General features: G+C 36.0%; 2 protein-coding genes across 2 annotated transcripts; both read left to right on the forward strand.

Annotated features, from left to right (window-relative positions):
- The first annotated feature begins 3,769 nt into the window (after positions 1 to 3,769).
- Positions 3,770 to 11,567, forward strand: LOC121328094 (hydroxyacid oxidase 2-like). Its single transcript, XM_041272578.1, has 8 exons — positions 3,770 to 3,858; positions 5,118 to 5,267; positions 6,006 to 6,157; positions 7,161 to 7,444; positions 8,733 to 8,951; positions 9,432 to 9,590; positions 10,597 to 10,666; positions 11,393 to 11,567. The coding sequence occupies exons 2-8, from the start codon at positions 5,137 to 5,139 to the stop codon at positions 11,446 to 11,448; spliced, it is 1,071 nt and encodes a 356-aa protein (XP_041128512.1). The 5' UTR covers positions 3,770 to 3,858; positions 5,118 to 5,136; the 3' UTR covers positions 11,449 to 11,567.
- A 2,655-nt stretch (positions 11,568 to 14,222) lies between these two features.
- Positions 14,223 to 23,080, forward strand: LOC121328008 (kelch-like protein 13). Its single transcript, XM_041272427.1, has 8 exons — positions 14,223 to 14,373; positions 15,519 to 15,562; positions 18,154 to 18,292; positions 18,653 to 18,785; positions 19,373 to 19,569; positions 19,856 to 20,651; positions 20,813 to 20,926; positions 22,388 to 23,080. Exons 2-8 carry the CDS (start codon positions 15,558 to 15,560, stop codon positions 22,876 to 22,878), a joined length of 1,875 nt encoding a protein of 624 aa, XP_041128361.1. The 5' UTR covers positions 14,223 to 14,373; positions 15,519 to 15,557; the 3' UTR covers positions 22,879 to 23,080.
- Positions 23,081 to 24,353: the final 1,273 nt, after the last annotated feature.

Consider the following 24,353-nt stretch of genomic DNA (forward strand, 5'->3'; position numbering starts at 1 on the left):
TATTATTATTATTATTTATTATTATTATTATTATTATTATTATTCTGTGGAAGTCATCATTAATATTCTGCTGAGTCAATTACAGGCTGGTTATAAATGGTAAAATACAAAAGCCATACTAATGACACATTCAGAACAAAAAAATAGTACTGAAAACGCTTTTTACTAAGGAAGCTTGTGGTTGAAGTGGATCTAACATAAATAGTTTCTCTCTAAACTGTTTCCTCTGCATGCCTATGAATCATCCCACTCCATCAAACTATATCAGATATAGTAAAAAAAGGGATGGTGTAACAAATGTTACATGCTTTGTATTGTCTGTTACATGCCAGGTATGGTACTTTGTGTTGCTGCTTAGGTTGCAGGTTACAAGTCAATCATTTCTATTTCTATTGGTAGGTTTATAATTTTGTGACACAAAGCTAATTCATTGTGGTTGTTTACAAGGAAACTAGGAGGTATAAATTACATTTGAAATATACAATAATTTCTGTCAGAGCACAGATATAAATAATCATTCAAATATATATTCTACCTATGAAAATATTACAAAACATGATGTGTGATATAAGAGGTAAGACACAAAGCTTTCCATAGATGTATAACTCACATGATTCTATAGAATGTTTGAAAAACCATACACATTTTTATCAAAAGGGGACATTTGTGACACCCTGCCAAAACCTAATGGTAAAATACAGATTAAATCTATTTGGTAAAAAACAAACAAAAAAAAACAAAAAAAAGACAAACAAACAAAAAAAAAACTGACACATAATCTGAGGAATATTATTAATCTTCTTCATTTTTTTCACATTTTTGAGCCATTTAAACCCAAAAGGACCAAAACAAGAGTGCATGACCTTTGACCTCTGATAGTCACGTGACCTACCCCACACTGTGGCATATTAAATAAAAACACAGATCTCGTCGATGCATTAAAACCACTATTGTGTTAAAGCAGTGTGTAAAACTGTAGTTATTGCCATTTATCTTACCACCACGCTTAACTTTTTTAAATATTAATTTCAGGAAAGTTAAATGAAAAACAGCCTGTATTTTTATTTTATTTTAACACATTGTCAATGACACACCCACCCTAACAGGCTGCATTAGGACCCAGTCTGTACCAAAAACATGATCTCTACTGGGGTTGAAAAAAGACCAGAGAGTGCTTCAGAGAGCTTGAAATATATCACTTCATTGTTTGGTAAAGACTGGAGTGATGATTAGGAAAAAAAAAAAAAAAAAAAAAAAAAAAGCTTAATTTGTGTTTTAAAAACAGACAAAGCCAAGGCTACTTTACCATAGTAGAAATGAAAATGTCTTGTGATAGAGTGCCCCCATCAGATATTTCTGATTATAACATACACATAACATACTTAAAAAAAAAAAATCTTTAGGTTGCTGTGTAAAGTTTATTAACTGATTCAAATGGATTGTATGGTGAATAACAACCAGGCAATTAAAAGGATAAAAATGAAGAGCTTACATTTTTAACCAACTATATACTCAAATTACACAAAAGGTAATCAACACTAATATAGATATATATTATTATATATATATATATATATATATATATATATTTATATGTATATGACATGTATTTGCCTTTTTGTTTCAATCAATGAATGCTAAATAAACCATAACATAAAGAAACACATTATAATGTTATAAGTATGAGAACATGTTACAAATGGTTAATCCATACAGTACTCATAATAATGGAGGCACTGCAGTATACCGACACAATTGAAACACAAAGTTGCTATCGGTCCTTTTAATTCGCGTACAAAAGAGAACTCTGCCTTCAAATGCTGACCGCAGTGGTAACTGTTAAAACACTATTGAGTCAAACAGACAAAAAGGGAGACAGAATGGGTTGCTGAAAATCAAAGCAGCGTGACATACCTGACTGAACATCTGATGGGAAAGTAAGTAAGATATTTCATTCATAGCAAACAAATCATTGTAGTGTTCTAATAAAAATGTTTAGGATGAGCGTGTATTTAAAAATAAATACGCTTTCTCTGAAGAGGATAAAAAGAACAGGAAATACATACTTACAGAAAAGAGTGTTTTTTTTAATGATCTTTTTTTTTTTTTGTTGTTGCTACTTCCATGTGTAATCTGTTTTATCATAATACTTTTGTTTTAAAAATATATTTATATGTTACAGTCCTGTACTAAAAAAGCAGAAAGATATTGTATTTGAATACATGTGAAAAAACATTAGTTCTTTTATGTTTGTTTGTGACGAAGTGCCCGCCCCGGGTGTGTATTTTGTGTTGTGTGTTAATGTTGGTGTATAGTCATTGTTACACGGGATATAAACGGGTCTGTGGAACACGAGTGTTTAAAATGTATAGGTGTATTTAGGCACGAGTACTGCACAGCACTTCACGTGCAAGTAAAAAGTAATAATGTGAGCACGGGGAATTGCACTTTATTAATTCACGTGCAGTTGTACCGCGACTCCAATTGAATGATTGATTAGCAATCGAGTCTCGGTACAGCTGCATAAAAGTTGCATGTTTTCACCCAATCGAGGGTTTGTGTGTTCGGTGAGTGGAGAACGGGATTGGAGACAGAGGTAATAGTAATAATTGTGATAAGTAAAATATCTGCTCACCGTGTTTTGTTTATTTTATATTTTTATTTTGGCGAATGTGCTGTGTCCTGTTTTTGTATTGTTACAACCGTTTATTTTCTGTTTGTTTATTTATTAAATGCTGAGCGCAAGTAAGCGCTCAGCTCCACCAAGCTCCACCTCTGTCGTTTTATTTCCTGCTTCTGGTCTGACGTCAGCTGGCACTTTTTTAAACCTGTATTTTAGTGAATAAAAAAAATATTCTGTGGGCCGGATGACATCACTACAGGGGCCGGATCCGGGGCCATGTTTGACACCCCTGCTCTAGGCGGACCAATCACAAAACCCCATTTTTCTCCCATGTAATTAGCACTATTTTTTAAAAGATAAAAACCCCTATTAATTTGATTAAATTAACTATTCCTTCTGGAGGCTTGTTAAATATTCTTTAACTAATACATGAAATAAAAACAGTTTTAAGATTGAGATTTAAAAAAAAAAAAAAGTTATTTACTGTAGTTTCTCTTTTCAGAAAATTGTCCTGATGGTTATTTTGCGTTCTTTTCCTTGTCCATATTTTATTTACTTATTGACTGGTTCTCAATATTTTGGAATTTGCTGAAGGATAAAGGATGAGCTTTCAGCCATAAATTGCAACAGGTTTGTACCAACTTAAAACAGACCTGTTCATGAACATTTTGTACATGCTTAACTTAACTACAGGGAGAAGGACAACAGAGGACATAGACTTTTTTACTCTAAAGAAACCCAAATGGGTTAAGTTTCCTCTTTATTGGTTTCAATTTACAGAAGGCAGGAGCAACCTAACTCATTTATAACTCTTCCAGGCACCACACCATAGCAGTAGAGAGGTGCCTGTTTGTCTTCACTCACACGTGCAGCGAGAAAAAGCACAACAGGTGGCACGCTTGGCTATAACACACTTAGGTAGGGATTTGATTGACAGGTAAACACCTCTAATTTTGGTAGCTTTGGAAAGAGGACGAGAAGTATATGGAATGGCCAGAAACATTGGAATGTCTCGTTGTCCAGTATGACTAATTAACAAATTGTTTCTATCTATCAAAAGCTGTCACATGTTGTGTGTGTGTTTTTTTTTTTTTTTAGTTAATCTGTAAATATGCTCTTGTTCAAAGTCCTTTTTGTTACCTTGAAAAAAAAGTACTGTTTAACAAACTGAGGTGCTGTGCCTTTGCATTCGAGGGACACACAATTCTATTGATAGCCTCCTCTCCAGTCTGAAGGTAATGTTAAAATCAATTTTCATTTCTCATGCCTGTTTATCCACTATAGTACAATATCATTGGACTGGCTTTGACTATTTGTCCTGCAATATTCCAGTTTTCATTGTACCTCAACTATATTGTTTTTGTTTTGTTTTTTCTAAACAATGTTTTACTGTTGAGAGATTATATAAATTGGATCTCATTTTTGGAATCTATCTTCCATGCATTCAAATCCAACAACTAAACGAGGGAAATGTCACTGTTCTAGATTACACCATGCTAAGAATGCTTGATTTAAGTTTAAAAATGCTTTTGTATGTTATATTAGCAGAGTATGTCAGTGTGGGAGGGCAGGCAGTGCGGTGTAGCTCTTAATGGCTTTACAAATAGCAAGCAGATATGAAGAAGATCAGAAAGTTTACAAATGAGAGGAGCCCATTCGACCCATCTTGCTCATTTGGTTGTTAGTAGCTTATTGATGCCAGAATCTCATCGAGCAGCTTCTTGAAGGACCCCAGGGTGTCATCTTCAACAACATAAATGTTCTGGAGGTAGTTACCAGCATTCAGTCAGTGAAGAAGAGGAAAAGGGACGGGACGGCCCCGTCCCTTGTATCCCAGTGCAGAGACTGCTCCTTATATACACCTGTGGCTGGTCTTAATTAACCGTTAATTAATCAATTATCCACAGTCTGCATGTGTATTTGGCAGGGATATCCCTACCAAACTGGAAGAACATCAATGCAACAGTGCTTGCACCCTGTCAGTCAGGAACATTTTGATAATTAGCATCTCACCTTAACATAACAGCCCCTATTAATCAGGATCTGAGCTACAAACTGGTTTGTTCTAATGACTAAAGCAGGGGTTTCCAACCCTGGTCCTGGAGAGCTACTGGCTTAATTAGTCCAGATTAACAGGTGTTCCAGATCTTTAGCCACTGATGATGTAAAGACACCTATAAAACCTGCTGGATAGGGACTCTCCAGGACCAGGATTGGAGACCAGTGGACTAAAACATTCTATTTTCTGTTTTATATTGTAACTAGTGAGAGAGAGGAAAAAAAAAAAAATCCTGAATCTAGGAAGCAAAAATCCCAGCTCATCAAATGAGTTTAGGTAATAGCTCGAAATAGCTGGGAAGCAATTCCCAGACAGACTGTGAAGACAAAAACCAAATGCAAGTTCAATTTCCAGACTAATGAAGATGTTCCGACAGCAATGAGAGAGAGTTGGAATAAAGAAATATATATGTATGTGTGTTTTGGTGTTTTGTAGACACAAGCATTGCCCTGAGATGGCCATGGTATGCCTGACCGATTTTGAGGAGTACGCAAAAGAACATCTCCCAAAGGCTACCTGGGACTATTATGCAGCTGGTGCGGATGAGTGCCGTACTAGAGATGACAACCTGTTGGCATATAAGCGGTATGTGTAAGACATGCAAATATTAGTTTGCCGTTTCCTGTGGTGATGCTGTGCATTTACAGTATATTGCTTTACCGCGGCAAACCATTATTTAACAACACCATAGCACACTTATTTGTTATTTACCATTGGCTCTGGTGTTTTACCACACTTTTCTATTGAGAGTGTGGTATGTTAAGTAACACAGTAAACCTGTGTGAATAAGAGAAAGGATTACAATTGAAAGCTATGAATAAATAACAGGAATACCAAAGAGTCAATAGACTTGTATGACTTCTACAATGGCACTGTTCATTTATATAGTTATTACATTTTCAAATGTATACCGCAGGTTAGTTCTGGCATTGCTTGGGCTTATTTACTGTTCCGTGTGCAAACAATTTAACAGTTATAATGCGTTGATTGCTGCCCTCATAGAGGCTACACAAACTCTAATAGCTTTTTCAGTTGGAATGGTAAATTAGGCCAATGACACCCACATGGGTTTGAACACCTGTTTGCTCAGTCCAGATACTCGAATATTCAATATACTACAATAAGATACTACAAAAGGGATGAAACCATATAAAGAAGCACACGTACAAAGTCATACAGTATAATTTATAATAAAGGCACAGGTGTTTCTCTGGAAACCTCATTTCAGTGTGCAATAAATACCAGACCAAGGTTCTTTAACAGGCTAAAGGCAGCCTCCTGGACCCTACATTATCGTTAATGGTGTTTTTTTTTTTTTTATAGAATTCGTCTGCGCCCCCGGATGCTGCGTGATGTGTCCGTCAGCGACACCCGGACTACAGTCCTCGGCACAGAGATCAGTTTCCCTGTAGGCATTGCGCCTACTGCCTTTCATTGCTTGGCATGGCATGATGGAGAAATTAGTACTGCAAAAGGTGTTGAAGATAAGCCAAAAAGACTATCCTTTAAAGGATTCAATGTGTTGTGAGAACACTATTGCAGATTTCTTGTGTGGTCCTTTCATCTTCAAGTCTTGGCATCCACTTCTACAGAGACTAGATGTATGATACACACAGCACAAATGTCAAATTTATTTTGAAGTACATTTTACATTGAAGTATAATTTTCAATCTAATTACAAAGAAATGTAATGCTAAATTCACTTTATTCAGCTTCAGTGAAGCATCTTAAGGGGCTATTAATATTATAATAAGAATATTTGTAAATAAGATGGTGTTAGAGGCAGGCTGTAGGCAGATTTGCAGACAGAAGACTCTCAAAAAAAAAAGTTAACCACAAGGTTGCACGCTTTTATTTAGAAAAAAAGGGTGTTCCTCTGTATCAAATTAAGTCTACTTGTGATTAAGACTTATTGCCAAAACGCATTGAGATTTTATTTGTGCTTTTTTGTTTTCTAAAAAAAGTGTAGAGAAAAGCTAAAATAAAAAAATAATGGAAATAATTAGCTAAAATTATTTTTGTGAAGAATTGGTTGACTTTTTTTCACTCAAATCAATGTATATGGGCCTGTTGGCAACCAATATAAGTGGCCTTTTTTTTCTCATTTAGAAAATATAAAAATATAAATTAAAAAATGAATGTGCTGGCCTTCTAAGCAGGGTTGTGAGTTTGCAGCATTCACCCTGATAGGTGAAGGCTGTCTCAGTGCACAGGCACCGAACTGACCCTTACTCTTAAATTAGCAATCGTCTCGCATGGCTTTTCAGTTCCCCTCCAATTAGGTATGAGCTAAACAGCAGCCACATTCTCATGTAGCTGGCTTAGCCTGCCTGTAGGGTGGGAACTAAACATAACACCAGAACTTAACCCAAATCCCTGCCCTAATACCAAATACTCTGTCCTGCCTTAGTTGGGTATAAACAAATAGCTGTAAATAAATGTGTCTTTTTTTTTTTTTTTTTTTTTTTTTTTTTTTTTTCACTGAGGCGGTGAACACTTGTTACATCACCAGCACCTACTCTACCTGCTCAGTGGAGGAGATTGTGGAAGCTGCTCCCAACGGCTACCGCTGGTTTCAGCTGTACGTCTACCGGAACCGTCAGGTCTCGGAGCACATTGTCCACCGGGTCGAAGCACTCGGTTACAAGGCTTTGGTACTTACAGTAGATGTTCCCTACACTGGGAAAAGGAGGAACGACCTCCGGAACCAGTTTCGGCTACCGCCACATCTTAAAGTAAAGAATTTTGATGGTGTTTTCAAGGTACAACTAACTTTTTTTTTTTGTAAAAGTGTTTGTTCTTAATGAGTTACTTATTGAAAATAATTAATTTAATGTAAGCGTTACCACATTGACCTTTAAAAGGCAAAATAAGCCCTAATTTACACAGAAAACAGTGCACCATTAATTAGAACACTGAGTTCCTCTGTTTACAGGAAGCCAACATCAGCTATGTTGGGAATGAATTTGGTGTAGGTCCAATGCTATGCTTATCCTTTTCCTAGAATGACAGTTACAAGAGAGTGTATAATGCGTAACTTATGTTTCTAAAGGTCTAAAAAGGGACAGTAAAAGGTCCAGTCACACACAATCCCAAAACAGTGTTTGTTGTCTATCAGGAGGCTGGGTCTGATGTAGAGTGCCGCTACAATGTACAGTAAGTTCCTATGGAGACTTGAAAAGCTGTCAGTTTACTGTAGGTCAGGGATACCCTAAATGACTTTATTGAACCCCCCTTTTAGGTCTTAAGCAGTTACTTGTTTAATGATGATACTGTACATATAAAATTGGGGAGCAGACCAAATATGAAATAAAATTTATTAAATTGGCCATTCAAATGTGACAAGTCATGTAGCAATGATCATCCTCCTATTCATTAGGGGTATGAGACATCACAGCCATGGAGATATCCCCCGGACATCGCTGTGGTTTTCTTTAGTTTTGTTCTTTTGTTTTTTGTTTTGTGGCTCCAATTTGCGTTTGAAATGACCCCGTAGCTGTTGTATAATCTCAATATGGCACTCCAGATTGTATGCATCATTCTGCGATGTCCCCACTTCTCACATGTCAGGCCACATTATTGCCATATTACTTAGTTATCACATGATTTGAGAGGAATGACAAAGTCTGTTAGGGTTCTCCAGACAAGCTCGAAGCCAGAAAGACAGATAGAGGAATGATGATAATGTAATATTATCGTCAGAAGTACTGTAGCCATGACTTAACCTGGAATACACAGTGATTCACCTAGGCTTTAGTGACCTTCAAAAAAGCAGCATTCAGGATAGTTAGTTAGCATGACAAATCTAATCAGAAGCAACAACGGAGAAGCACAAAGAACACACATAATAGGAATATAATCAGCTAAGAAGTTACTAGGAAAATATAGGTGACAAATCTCTTTTAGTTTTGTCTTCCAAATAAGATAGATGTTTATTACTAAAGAAGTATTTATAAGCCATGTAAATTACATGCAGAAGAAAACATGTCTGGTGATGCTGACATCTCTGTCGTCCTTGTAGTAGCGCTAAACTCCTTTGGTGATCTGCAGGAAAAGAATGGTCCTGAAGAGTATGGCATTCCAGCCAACACTCTGGACCCGTCTATCAGCTGGAAGGACATCTACTGGCTGCAGTCCTTGACCCGCCTGCCCATCGTTATCAAGGGGATTCTGACGAAGGAGGATGCCGAGCTGGCTGTGGAGCATGGGGTCCAGGGCATCATTGTGTCCAACCATGGGGGCAGACAGCTGGATGGAGGGCCTGCTACAGTAGGTTGAGTGTCCTGGTTCCCTCTTGAAAACATTGCTCAGATTTTGGACAATGAAAAGAAAGAGAATTATAGTTTCCGTTTGTTGTAATGAATTAAATAAAACTTGCTTCCAATAATACAGTACTGTTTAATATAAGTTAAACACAGAAGATTGTTTCCTCGCTGAAGTTGTATTATTACCAACAAACTCACATTACCCTCAAATCAGCACTATTGTAATACAAAATTGAATGTTTAAATATTGTATTTACCTTTATTTGTGTCTTAAGCTGGGATTACAAATATATATTGAACTACCTTTTTTCTGTCCACCACCAACCACACCCAAAAAAGATACATTTGTATTAATGGATTGTGTTATAACCATCTCAGTGTTACAGTTGAGTAAATACATCTTTAATTTGGCTTCATAAGAAATATATATATTCCTGATATTTAAAGGTTCTCTACTTACTAAGTTCATGTTTGTTTTGTATAGATAGATGCCCTTGCAGAGATTGTGGATGCAGTCCAGGGTAGAATTGAAGTGTATTTAGATGGAGGAATCCGCACAGGAAGTGATGTGTTGAAGGCAATTGCAGTTGGAGCAAAGTGCGTCTTTATTGGGAGGCCTGTGGTTTGGGGCCTTGCTTACAAGGTAAGGCCCAACAAAAATTATATTTCACAGCCGTATACATTTTGTATGTTTTTTTTTTTTTTTTTTTTTTTTTTTTTTTTTACACACAATCCTTCTAAGAGGCCCTTGAATTTAAGACACTGACCAAATTTCCCACCCATAATTTGAGGGGGAAAAAAAAAAAAACATCAATTAAATATGCATTTACAAAGATGCAACCTCAGTTAAGCATATGGAGGCAGTTTGAGACTGTCTGCTATCACACAGAGCATTACAGTTGTGTGCTGCTTTTCTTTTCAGCGGTGATTACTCACAACTGTGGTATTACTTGGCCTGTCAAAAATACGAGGGTCTAATCAGCATTTCTGACCTGTCCAAGTTGGAACCCTTTGTTAGAAACGCTGAAATTGTGAAAGCTTATTTTCAAATTCCGCAGGAAGCTAGTGACACTTCTTAGAAAATGGCTGCCTGTGTGTCATGGATGATTCGAGATCGGACAGCAACTTTTTGGTTTGTCCTTTCTCGGCAGTATATCACGTTGGTGCTTGTGTATTCCGGCAGTGATGTCTTTGTTCGTCTTTTCTCGGCAGTCAGTCACGTTGCTGTTTGTGTACTCAGGTAGTCGCATCTTTTCTTGCTGATTTTTAAAACATGCATCACTATACTTTATTTGAATTTAAGATACAGGATATTTGAGAAACAAAAAATGGTTAAAGTGCATCTTAAATTCAAAGGAGTATGTTAATTAATGTCTTATTGTAAGTGTGCGCTATATCCTAATCTGTTTTTGATTTGATTATCAGTACAAAAAGCTGAATTTCTGAGGTGAGGTGGTTTTAGAAAAGACGACTGGGTTGTGTGACTGTAATTTCTGCCCACTGTGCTTTGGCAACTATGAGTTTGGATATGGAAACATCTCTATATAAAAGTTTCAGAAATGGCAGATGCAGATTCTTAACGGTCATTTATTATACCACTTCACTTCTACTCTTTGTGAAGTTGTGTTAATGTATGTGTGTGTATGCAGGGGGAAGAAGGAGTCCGGGAGATTTTGCAGATTCTCAATGATGAATTTCGCCTGTCCATGGCACTGGCTGGTATGTTTTCCTGCTATGATTTTCGATTATTCTGACCCATGGTTTATTGAGCAGAGCATTGTGTAAACTGCAGAGTGGCTGGAACATGACAGACACAAGTATCAGTTCCACAACCTTCTTTTGTTCACATCCATTCATTATACATATGACCCTACATCAGTTTTACCCTTGTATTTCATTATTAATGATAAGTAAAAGGCAAAATGACTGAGGTAGAACATCATCTTTCAAATATGTTTTATTGCAGAAGGCCACAGCTTTGTTTTGTTTTATTTCAACATAGTGTGAACAATGGTTTAAAATCCTTACTTTGTATTAGCATTAACAGCATTATCACTGGTCCCTTTTCATCATGTGTTGAACATATTTTGGATTGTTGCTTGTTTTTAGACTTTAAATTGACATGTACTGTACAGGTGCTTCAAGTACAAGAGAACTGTTCCTTCCTGATGTCTTGTGTGGCACTGTAAGTCACATGGCCTTTGCAACTAGGTCATTGGAGTGAGACTGAGCCCCAGAACAAGAAGTGACTAAGTACAAGGAAGCTTCAGTAACTCCCACTTCTATAGGCCTGTCTTTTAAATAGGTGCATATTCAAAATTCAAGCAACAAACCAGAATATCTTCAACAGAAGTAAAGTTACCAGCTATAATCTTGCTCCTTTAACTATAATATATTGAAACAAACTTAGTATAACACTTGAATTATTCTTGTTTTGTTTTCCAGGTTGCAGAAATGTTTCTGAGATCAACAGAAACCTAATTCAGTTCTCCAAGCTTTAGTCTACATCCTGCTTCTTAATCTGAGAATGCATGGGGAGTAAAGGGGAAGAACATCATCATCATAATAATAATAATAATAACACCGTGTAACAATTTTTTTTTTTTTTTTGTTCCTGGATAGCAAGTGTTAAAAAACAACATATGAATCCAAATTAACATGTATTTATACTAAAGTAATACAAAAATGACTACAAAAGATAAATATTTACAGTGAGTAGTTTTTTGAGATTTACGATTATACTGTAAATACAGTATAATCGTAAATCTCGAAAAACTACTCGCTTCTAAATCTTTTGTAGTCATTTTTGTATTACTTTAGTATAAATACATGTTAATTTGGATTCATATGTTGTTTTTTTCTGACTTTATGTGAACGAAAAGACACACATTTGCCCGTTTTCCCATTGGAAATAGTGATATTTTGAAATATCACTGTCCTGGTCACAAAAGCAAAGTTTGTGGGGAATAGCCATTTTCTATACTTTTGAGGCATAAGAATTAGGAAATAACACTTACTACCCAGGAACAAAAATTGTGTTACATAGTGTAATAAATAAATACAAGAAAATACATTATGTTTTTGTATGTACTTTGTAATATTATTTGATACATGTAAAAATTACAAACATATTATACACTCTTTACGCATGTGTATGAACAATGGAATATGCGCGACGCTGTCAACATACATACATTTAATACATCTAAGATGTTACAATGGAATTTGGGCACCTGCTGATGCAAAGCAGTCTATCTCTCAATTTTGGATATACAGTATGGATCCTTTATAAGTGTAACAACTTGATAAAGTCATAAGAATGTAGTAAAGCAAGGTGAAAGCAATGTAAAACCAAGATAAGCACAGTAAAGTGTGGAAACAGGTGAAAACAAGATAAATTGTGAAATGACCATGGAATACTTTTATAAGAACAATGTTTTCCATGATTACAAATACAAAAGGTGGGATATAGCAAGAGTGTTTCATAAGGTTTTGTGTAGGGTGGGTTGAAGATGTACAAGCAGCAGGGCCTAGTTTTACTTTGTCATAAAGGTGACCATACAGTATAATTTACACAATGTTCTAATTATTAATACCACAGCTATCTGAGGATTTGTTAGAAATTATCAGCAGCAGTATAAAGATTGAGTATAATTGCAGTCTACAGTTCTTAAATGTAATGAGATGAATTGCACAATTAAAAAAAAAAAGTGAACTAAAATAAACTGTTGCAACATATTTCTTTGTGCATTGTGTTTACTACATAGGCTACAGTCATGCAGTCTTAGAAAGGTACAAAACAATATGGTGCATGAGAACAAACCTGGGAAGCACAGTTTAATACTATAAAAAGACACATAGTTAAGAAATTCGATTTATGTTTTGGCAAGCAGTCACTACATGAGAGTTGTGCTGGTCTCAGTCCAACTCTACAATGTGGACTTCAATACAATTGGCAGAAATATTTAAAGGTTATTATGGATTTAATGGCTGTAGATTTAGCACTAAAGTCAGGAGATAACATTAGATGCATGTCTCAAATAAACAATTGAAAACAATAAATTGTGTATGATTCTACATAAGTATGTCTGTTCACTTTCACAATGATTGAACAGTGTTTCAAAGATGGCTAGTCTAGACACTACAAATATTGCATTTTTGGTTGCTAAATATTGTGGTTTGCATAAACTTTCATGACTATAGTGTGGCTTGAGAAAATGACATTTGGTAATGTGTTACCATAAGAGAATGGGTCCAATCACCTCATGAGATGTAATTGAAATTGGACTTGAGACCCTTCAGACTAGAGAAATCAGAAGTCGTTAGTTGACCAGCAGATGACTGCGGCAGAATACTAATATGCTCATAATATTATTGTTGTTTCTTGTGATAATTATAGTAGCTGTAGTAGTATTAAGAGAATGCAGTACAGTTCACCTGTTATACAGTATATGTGAGAATATTGTGTATGTGTGGTGCAGTTGTTTCTCACTCAATTCGCTGTCAGTCATTCTGTGGCAACCACATCATAGTAAAAAGGTTAGTTTAATAACGATTCTGGTCTATGATTATTCTGCAGTAGTCACCTGTCATCCAAGACTTTCTGTCCCATTTCCCTTGTTTGAGAGGACTTTCCACCAATTTCATTATTGTCTGATTTGACTGTGAACTTACCTAATGTTTGTAATAATACATAGTTATGTATGTTAAACAATGTCAATGCTAATGTTTTCTTGGCATAACCTAGTTACAGTACCATGTATGAAAGCACTAGTACTACACCCACTTGCTATATTATGTAAATAACTAACCTTTTGGCTTAACTCAAATTTTGCAGAGAGTTCTTTTTTTATATGTGCAGAACAAAGCACAAGAAGATTCACATTAAAACCCCTTCATGTTAACAGTCTGGGATATGGTCCTGTTCTAAAATTAACCAATGTGCTACAGTAGAACAAGACATTCACCTTGAAAGAGCTGCACAATACAAGCTGTTCAGACTCACACTTTATTAAAACATTTATACTGCTTTTAAAAATAAAATACATAAATACATTTAAAATAGAAGTCAAAACAATATCGTTACTAAAGGTCAGTGCAATCAAATCCAGCCGATTTATATCTTGAATAAACTAATCCAACCAGATATTGTTTTGTAGGCAAGTATGCTCAGGTTTTTTTTTATTTTTTTTTTTGCAGTTGTATTTTTCTTCTTTTCTACTTCTTCTTTTGAGCTCGGGCTGTGCAGAAAAGACAGGAAGTCCAAATGGTTGTGGTTTAGCTGTAAGTATACAGAAACAGTTTTGCTTCACAGAGTCTGCAACATCTTACACAAGGTATAGAACAATGTGCAAGGGAAGCTCATGTTCATGTGCAAAAAAGAGATCATCAAATAAAGTTGTGTTTTTCTTGAAATATAAAGACAGGTAAGTTGAAAGATTTTAACAAAGATTTAGTTGTTTGTTATCATTAAAAAAAAACATTTGCATGACATGTATTATTAAGGTAGCAATCTGCATTTGATTTATTTATTAGTTATCAAATAACGGAATAGCAAGCTATTTGTTACCAATGAATACTAATTATGTACAATACAATTTCAGTTATACTTACCACAGTTATATAGGTTTGTTTTTATCACTGACTTTTGGTGCTGCGAAGCTACAATGACTTCGTTTGACAACTTAAACGTACTCAGCAACGTTGCATTTAAAAATGACTCCTGTTGTTTGGGTATTGCTGGTTACTCAACAGGAAACAACTGTCACTTCTAAAAGTAAGACTTCTTAGTTGCAGTTGTCTTTAACAAATATGTTCTTTGAACTGTTGAAGAATATTTACAGAAAAGAAGTGTATGAATATACATACACAGAATGATTCTTGGTATCATATTTACTGTGCATACATGCTCAAACCGCTGTCACAAATTCAAAGATCTATAAATTATATTTTAATGATTAATGTTTTAATTTATATATATATATATTATATCTATATATTATATCTATATATATATATATTGTATATATATTATATATATATCTATATTTTTTTTTTTAAAAAAAAAAGGAACCAAAATGGTTTTTTAACAGATTGTCTATTTCTAGCCAATTATTCAAATAAATTTCAGTCATACCCGAAAATGTGATTTAACATTTTACGGTAAGAAAGTTAGACACTTTCATTATCACTTATCATATTAAGAACAAAATCAAGCCAGATCAAGTAGAAATATTGTGCATGGTCATTTGTTAGAAAATGACTGATTCTTTGCAGTATTTTCTAAAACATTTTGGGTTGTGAACTCTTTGCTATCCATACTTCTGATTAAATCATTAAATTTTCTTTCCTAACCCCAATCCTTTCTATTCTTGGACAGTCCTAATTGCCAGTGCTTTTCTGACACTCCTCTATGTGCTATTTTAAGCTGTTCTTAATACGATCCACTAACATATCTTTTAATCTGTATTGAAATAGTGCATACTGAAATATTGTTCTCTTGCTCTTTCACATACTGTACAGTGCACATCTGCTCCCAATTTTATTTCAGTTTCATTTCCATTCTTACTAGGACACATTACTGAAGGGGTTACCAGAGGGAAAAGACAATATGGCGTAAGTGTTACAGTTTTACAGCTTGCATTGTGAATATTCTTTTCATATTTCAAGTATATAGGACATGTATACATATAATGGATGTATAGGGTTGAAAAAACACACAAATGACTTTTTTCTGTCTGCATCACGTATTTCACCAAACATTGAACAGAAAAGGTCTCCACTAAAGGGTCAGTTGCTCTCTGTCACATGCTCATACACTTTTGTTGTTGCTTTTTGAAAGGTTCGGGTCCTCAAAAAGGCTTCAAAGAGCAACTAAAGTCATTCTATGAAAAAATTAAGATGGGATTTGTTTTTAAGCAGACAAAAGGCATTTACAGCAAACCCTCATGGAATGCAAAGGAACAGTGTTCTAACTTACTGTAGATCACATAGTACAGTGCCATAACTTACTGTAGATCATAGTACAGTGCCATAACTTACTGTAGATCATAGTACAGTGCTATAACTTACTGTAGATCACATGGTACAGTGCTATAACTCACTGTAGATCACATAGTAAAGTGCTATATCTTACTGTAGGTCACATAGTACGGTGCTATAACTTACTGTAGATCATATAGTACAGTACAGTGCTATAACTTACTGTAGATCACATAGTATGGTGCTATAACTTACTGTAGATCACATAGTACAGTGCTATAACTTACTGTAGATCACATAGTACAGTGCTATAACTTACTGTAGATCACATAGTACAGCGCTGTAACTCACTGTAGATCACATAGTAAAGTGCTATAACTTACTGTAGATCACATAGTACAGTGCTATAACTTACTGTAGATCACATAGTAAAGTGCTATAACTTACTGTAGATCACATAGTATGGTGCTATAACTTACTGTAGATCACATAGTACTAGTGCTATAACTTACTGTAGATCACATAGTACAGCGCTGTAACTCACTGTAGATCACATAGTAAAGTGCTATAACTTACTGTAGATCACATAGTACGGTACTATAAATTACTGTAGATCATATAGTACAGTACAGTGCTATAACTTACTGTAGATCACATAGTATGTGCTATAACTTACTGTGCTATAACTTACTGTAGATCACATAGTACAGTGCTATAACTTACTGTAGATCACATAGTACAGTGCTATAACTCACTGTAGATCACATAGTAAAGTGCTATAACTTACTGTAGATCACATAGTACGGTGCTATAACTTACTGTAGATCACATAGTACAGTGCTATAACTTACTGTAGATCACATAGTACAGTGCTATAACTTACTGTAGATCACATAGTAAAGTGCTATAACTTACTGTAGATCACATAGTACAGTGCTATAACTTACTGTAGATCACATAGTACGGTGCTATAACTTACTGTAGATCACATAGTACAGCGCTATAACTTACTGTAGATCACATAGTAAAGTGCTATAACTTACTGTAGATCACATAGTACAAACTTACTGTGCTATAACTTACTGTAGATCACATAGTACGTGCTATAACTTACTAGATCACATAGTACTGTAGATCATAGTACAGTGCTATAACTTACTGTAGATCACATAGTAAAGTGCTATAACTTACTGTAGATCACATAGTAAAGTGCTATAACTTACTGTAGATCACATAGTACAGTGCTATAACTTACTGTAGATCACATAGTACAGTGCTATAACTTACTGTAGATCACATAGTACAGTGCTATAACTTACTGTAGATCACATAGTAAAGTGCTATAACTTACTGTAGATCACATAGTACGGTGCTATAACTTTAGATCATATAGTACAGTGCTTTAACTTACTTTAGATCACATAGTATGGTGCTATAACTTACTGTAGATCACAGTATGGTGCTATAACTTACTGTAGATCACATAGTACAGTGCTATAACTCACTGTAGATCACATAGTAAAGTGCTATAACTTACTGTAGATCACATAGTACGGTGCTATAACTTACTGTAGATCATATAGTACAGTACAGTGCTATAACTTACTGTAGATCACATAGTAAAGTGCTATAACTTACTGTAGATCACATAGTATGGTGCTATAACTTACTGTAGATCACATAGTACAGTGCTATAACTTACTGTAGATCACATAGTACGGTGCTATAGCTTACTATAGATCACATAGTTGCCCCAATTGTTTCTACTAACTTGACTTGTGTTTTTCACACACAATAAAAGCAGATCAAATGAATAAAAAACACAAGCTAAGTTAAGAGAAACAATTGGGGCAACCCATTTGCTTGGTGCGGGACAAGGCTGCCCCAATTGTTTGGTCTAACTTAGCTTGTGTTTTTGATACAAGTTAGAAGAAACAATTGGGGTAACCTTGGCTATTTGCTTTGTGCTGGGCAAGGTTGCCCCAATGGTTTCCTGAAACATGGCTTGTGTTTTTGATATCTCTACTTTAAATGGCTGGGCACTTTTGATAACTTGCCGTTTTTTCACATTTCCAATGTATTTTTGTTTCAGACCACATATTACAGTGCTATAACTTACTGTAGATCACATAGTACGGTGTTCTAATTTGCTTTGGATCACATAGTACAGTATGGTACATATGATTCATACACAGGTTTGACATCCAAAATGTTTCTGTTCACAGGGAAGAAGACAAACTTGTCCGTAAAGTCTCCTGGGTCACCCGCAGGAGGACCTCAGCAGTCAGTAAGCCTCAGACCAGGAAGAGTAACAGGGGCACTAGAATCTTCAGCAGTGATGCTCATGGTTCAGCTGCTTTACAGGTATCACAACATGTATTTATTTTTATTCCAACTCCACACACATACTGTACAAATTGGAAACTGCAGATTCAGTGAGCTGAAAACTTACCTTTCCGTGCTCAGAATACACCAATGACTAATTTCAAGGTTCAAGTAACTCACCAACCAATCTATATCCATCTTCAACACATTTTGATGTATTTTATATTTCTTCATGGATAGGAATGCTTACAATATTTCGTATCAATCCCAGTGAAGGTCATGAGACATTAAATATTTAATTGCTGAGTCCCATGTTTGTTTAATCAAGGTTAACAGTGTCTAATGTCCTATTCCACAATACATTTGACAATAAACAATCAACAACTCTTCTTCTGTCAGGGTTTTGACCAGTTTCGTTCTGATGAAACCCTTTGTGATGTGGTTCTGGTGTCAGGAGAAGGATCTGAGTCATTTCCTGTCCACAGAGTGCTCATGGCTTCTTCCAGTGACTACTTCAAGGCAATATTCAAAGGTCCTCTTCTTTTCAATGTTGTGTTTATGAGCTCTGGACTGTCTTTATGAAAACATGCTTGCACAACTGTACAGTGTACATCTCCTTTCCGAATGTTATTACTAAAAAAACAAGAATAGTGTGTCCAGCAAAGTTATATAAATATATGAACAGAATAAGTCAGCATGCTCTAAATTAGTTTTAAATAAGGAGCTTCAAAGCAAAATTGAAGACTCCCTGTGAGTGAACAAATCATACATATTGTAGCACATCCGCTACAGTGGAAAATATGCTTCAGAAAAGGTCACTTGTATTTCAGTATGTAATTTAAACAAGATTTTACCCCCACAAACATCTGTATAACTGTATTACTAAGTTTTTCTTTAGTACTATTGAGTGTTTAGAGATTAAACGATGATAAAAAAAATAATGTTGTTGCAGAAAACCATTCCAATATACACATTCTATTTTATGAATATAACCCTTATTGTTTATTTCTGTCACATCCTCTTAATTGTGCAAAAAAAGTGCAACACATTTTTGCTATGTCCTTATATGGTATTTGCTTTGTATTGAATAAGTTTTCCCTGAATGTTTTGGACTCAAAGGTGGCACGAAGGAACAGGAGCTAAAAACAATCAAGCTTCAAGGGCTGAGTCGTGTCGGCTTGAAGAACATAATAGACTTTATTTACACAGGGAAAGTAGCCCTCAATATGGACAACCTCCAGGACACTTTAGAAGCAGCAAGCTTTCTGCAGATTATGCCTGTGCTGGACTTCTGTAAAGAATTGCTTACAAGTGAGGTAAATATACCACAGGAGAGGATGATTCATGGAAGTGTCTTGTGATCACTTAGCCACCGGATATTTGTAATTAATGTATTTCTTGTTGTACAATAGAGTCTGATACTATAACTGTGAATAAATGCTTTGAATCCTTTATTTTAGTTAGGCACTAATGCACCATTAATTAAAGCTGCTAAAATTAGAGTAATGTTATTAGTATTTGTCCATGCATTATATTTATTATATTTAAGTTTCTCTATAGTGAAAAAACTGCACTTACATTTTCTCTTGTGTGTCTCTTCAGGTTACGACAGACAACTGTGTGGAAGTGGGCCGAATCACTAGCGACTACCACCTTACAGACGTGAGCAGCTTCATCAATGAGTTTGTCCTCAGGAATTTTTCAGTTCTGTTGAAGGAAGGGAAATACCTGCAGTTGTCTGAGGATAGCATGGCCCATGCTCTGGCCAGTGACAACCTGAAGAATTGCACTGAGGTGGAGCTCTTCAAACACACCTGTGATTGGCTAAAGCATGACGAATCCCGCAAAGCACACACCTACAAGCTCATGAAGAACATCCGTTTCCCGCTCATGACCCCCAGTGACCTGCTGCAAATATCCAATGAAGCAGACTTCCTGCGGGTGGACGCAGCCTGCGTCAACCTGCTCCTGGAGGCGAGCAATTATCAGTTGATGCCCTACATGCAGCCCATCATGCAGACAGAGAGAACACGCATTCGCTCTGATGCCAACCACCTGGTCACTATAGGGGGAGTACTACGTCAGCAGCTAGTGGTCAGCAAAGAGCTACGGTTGTTCGATGAAGATACCAAGAATTGGAAGGCCCTGAAGCCAATGGATGTGCCAAGGTACCAGCATGGCATTGCTGTGATTGGCAACTTCCTCTACATTGTGGGTGGGCAGAGCAACTATGACACCAAGGGGAAGACAGCAGTGGACAGTGTCTATAGATATGACCCTCGTTTTAACAGTTGGTTACAGGTGGCCTCCCTTAACGAGAAGAGGACCTTTTTCCACTTGAGTGCCTTGAAAGGAAAACTCTATGCAGTGGGTGGAAGGAATACAACAGGCGAGATAGGTAAGCTACACCTAATTGTACTGCCAATAAGTCTGGTACTATACAATCTTTCTATAGCAATTACTACTATAAAATCTGTCCTACTGAATATATAGAATTGTATTGGCTGTTAACAGCATTATGATGCACTTTCCAATTGAAGTTCCTCTTGTGCTCCACAGCTAGCGTGGAATGCTACAACCTTCGCACTAATGAGTGGACCTATGTGGCTCCAATAAGCCAACCCCATTATGGACATGCTGGAACAGTTCACAGAGAGTTAATGTACATCTCAGGTAGGTGACCTTGAGTTTAATGTGTGACCAGGACAGTAAGAATGTATAAGAATGTATATGTCTGTTTACGATAACAGATTTATTTGCAACCATTTAAAGACGGCATTATGTTCAGATAATGTATAGATTCCATTGGTTACATTTTACTCCAAACCTTTTACTTATCCTTATTTTCACTATCAGCAAATTATATTAAAATATTATTTCTCTTTAAAAAAGCATGCCAGAGCACTGGACAAATCAATATCCTTCTGCCCATTGAGACAAACAGTTTATACATCACAATTCAAGTTCAAGCACTGCTTATGAAATGTTTTAATATACCTTGACAGTGTGGGTATGCAAGTATACAAAACTCAGCTGGTCAATGCAGTAGGTGCCGCTGTTGTTTTTGTACTCCTCTTACCACTTCCTTTCCTGTAAACTGAAGGGGATTTGTATCATCAGTGTACTAAAATTGAGTCATTCAGCCTCAAACTGCTTTCAGCGTGATCACTATTACTATTTCCAATGCATCTTTCCTGCAGTTGCAATTGTGTGATATATTTTGGAGATATTGCAGATACTGTATTTGATCTTTATTCAACTGACAAGAAGAACTGATTAATTATAATAGACTGTAATGTATGTGAAGTTCAAAGAATAGCTACTTATTTTCTATGCAGTGCAGTGCAAAGCTCTATATACTAGTTATTTATGGTTAAGGTATTTGTATTTGGCAGTTGTTTTGAATTTTATGATCGAGCTCATAAACCAGTCTGAAATGTTTCGTTTAGTGTAGTTTATTCCTGAAGTATTCGTACCCGATCCCAGATGCCCTACTCAATTAAATGAATGATGCACATCATTTTGGTATGTAATTTGCCATAGAAGAGTGTGTTTCTTGGGTAGCCTAATCAGGAAAATAAATTCACTTTTGTATCTCAGCCCACTACAGTTTTTACAGTGGCTTGTATATCTTTAAGGTTTTCATGTGCAAAATCTTCAAATGCTTGTGCGTTGCAAAACAATTGGCTCAAAGTCCACATGGGAGTAATGACCGTGATGCATTAACCCAATGGTTGTTTTTTTAACACAAAGGCATGACTGTGTCAATGCATGAGCAGAAGACAAAATAACTACTACCAATACAAAATGCAGCTACAGATTTACACAGCTATCAGCCTAATCATCCTTTCCTGTATCTGTAAAGTAGATCTAGTCTGCTCTAAAATTATCAAAATAAAATGAAAATAAATATCCTTATAATAAATTTAAAATATATTGTGTACATGTGCGTTTTTTTTACCTATTAGTTCCTGGTTGGGTTTCGGGGTGTAATTACATACTTTATAATTCATAGTTTATTGAATATAAAAGCAAAATTGTGCCCATTTAGCTGAAGATCTTAAAATAGCATTAACTTGTTAGATAATTAGTTAGTACTAGATCAGTCCTAAGAAACTATCTTTTTCAATTTAGGAGGCATAACACATGACACGTTCCAGAAAGAACTGACCTGTTATGATCCTGACACCAACACTTGGAGTCACAAAGCAGACATGTCCACCCTTCGAGGACTTCACTGCATGTGTACCATTGAGGACCGCCTTTATGTCATTGGAGGAAACCACTTCCGGGGCACCAACGACTACGATGATGTGCTCAGCTGTGAATATTACTGTCCAGGAACAGACCAGTGGACAGCCATCGCGCCCATGCTGAGCGGGCAGAGTGACGTGGGGGTGGCAGTGTTCAAGAGCAAGATCTATGTGATCGGGGGTTACTCATGGAACAGCCGATGTATGGTGGAGATAGTCCAGTGCTATGACCCTGAGAAGGACGAGTGGGAAAAAGTGTTTGATGTCTTGGAGCCTCTTGGGGGTATTCGGGCTTGCTCCTTAATTGTACATCCACCAGAGGGCACCGTGGAGTCACAAACACAAGAGTGCCCACTGTCCACTAAGAGCTGAGATAATATCGACTCTGGGGTGGAGTTGGGGGGTGGAGGTTTGGAGAAGATTCGGTTTGGACAGTTTTGAAATCAGTCACTCTTTGGGTATTGGGTAAACAAAGACCTTTTTGTGATTGACTTGGTTAGCTGTGTGGATAGCCAGGCTTAATTGAATATCAGACTTAATTGTAACTTTACTTAACTTTACCATGGCAGTAACATTGTGGGACTTATTGTGGTACCACAGCTCATTCTTCTTTAAAATAAAGGTTTTTGCATTACATAAATTAAGAAATTATTCACATTGTTAAAACAAAATGTCATCTTTTTTTGTTTTTTTACATAAAAATATATATATATATATATATATATATATATATATATTAAATACAGCAAATCTCAATGAAGCGTATTGATCAATCCAATCTGAATTTAGATGAAGTCGACCCACAAAAATGGTGAAATATATGTTGCAGGACTACGATAACTGTGTTTTGAGATACTTGATTTGGCTCTAAAAACCCTTGCTGGTTTGTGAATTAGATACCGCTTTATAGTTTTCATATAGTTAAGGAAAAACTGACATTTAAAAATGTGACTGAGGAGGCAGTGTTGTGGTCCAGCCTTTAATGGCTGTAAAATAGCAGGCAGGATAAGAACTTTTCTGCATGTTTATTTACAATGTGCAATGTCTCTTTAAATATTAAAACTATATGCAACTGAGCCCAGGTATAGCTAGGTACATCTGTATATTTGTAAAGTGGCAATCTAAAATTTAAATTAATGTTGGAAAATTCTCCCCCCAATCGATTTGCTTTTTCTTTGTTGAACGAAGACTGAAACTTCAGCTTTATCCATATTAACGTTGTACAAAGTACATGCCAGCAGTAGACTCTCTATTGCCGAATATGTCCGATTTTGGCAAGCATGCACACATGGCTTTCATGAGGCCATATATATGTGTCATATTTTAGTTGCCAATCTAAAATATGACTCCAAATTGCTCTCAAATCTTCCTTAGCATGCTCCCTGGTTGACTTTCCCAGTAATAAACTAATCATCCAGTCGATTTGGTAAAATTTATTTTCACATGTCGCCATTTCCACTGTTGAAGTAAATTAATAATTTACAGATTTGCAGGAAGAGGATGTTATGTGAGTTGTTTTTGTGACTTTATTATCTGTCTGTTGTCTTAAATAGACTCATTTGTTTTGACATGTTGACCGGCACACTAATACTAATTTGTCTGCATGTTTGCTTTAAAAACTGCACATTAAAAATAAAGTTGGAATATGGAAACATCTGGGACTTTCAACAGATCCGCACCAACTGCCTCACAAGCTGTCGATCAAACACAGCTTGCACATGATTCGTTGTGTGAGATGAAAATCCTACCCAAACATTGCATAACAATGACTGTTTTGCTTTGATTGGCTAAAGCCTGTGCCATTTTCCCTATAGCCTATTTGTCCTAAACTTGAGCTGCCGCCTTCA

The sequence above is a fragment of the Polyodon spathula genome, chromosome 15, assembly GCF_017654505.1.
Source record: "Polyodon spathula isolate WHYD16114869_AA chromosome 15, ASM1765450v1, whole genome shotgun sequence".
Taxonomy (NCBI): domain Eukaryota; kingdom Metazoa; phylum Chordata; class Actinopteri; order Acipenseriformes; family Polyodontidae; genus Polyodon; species Polyodon spathula.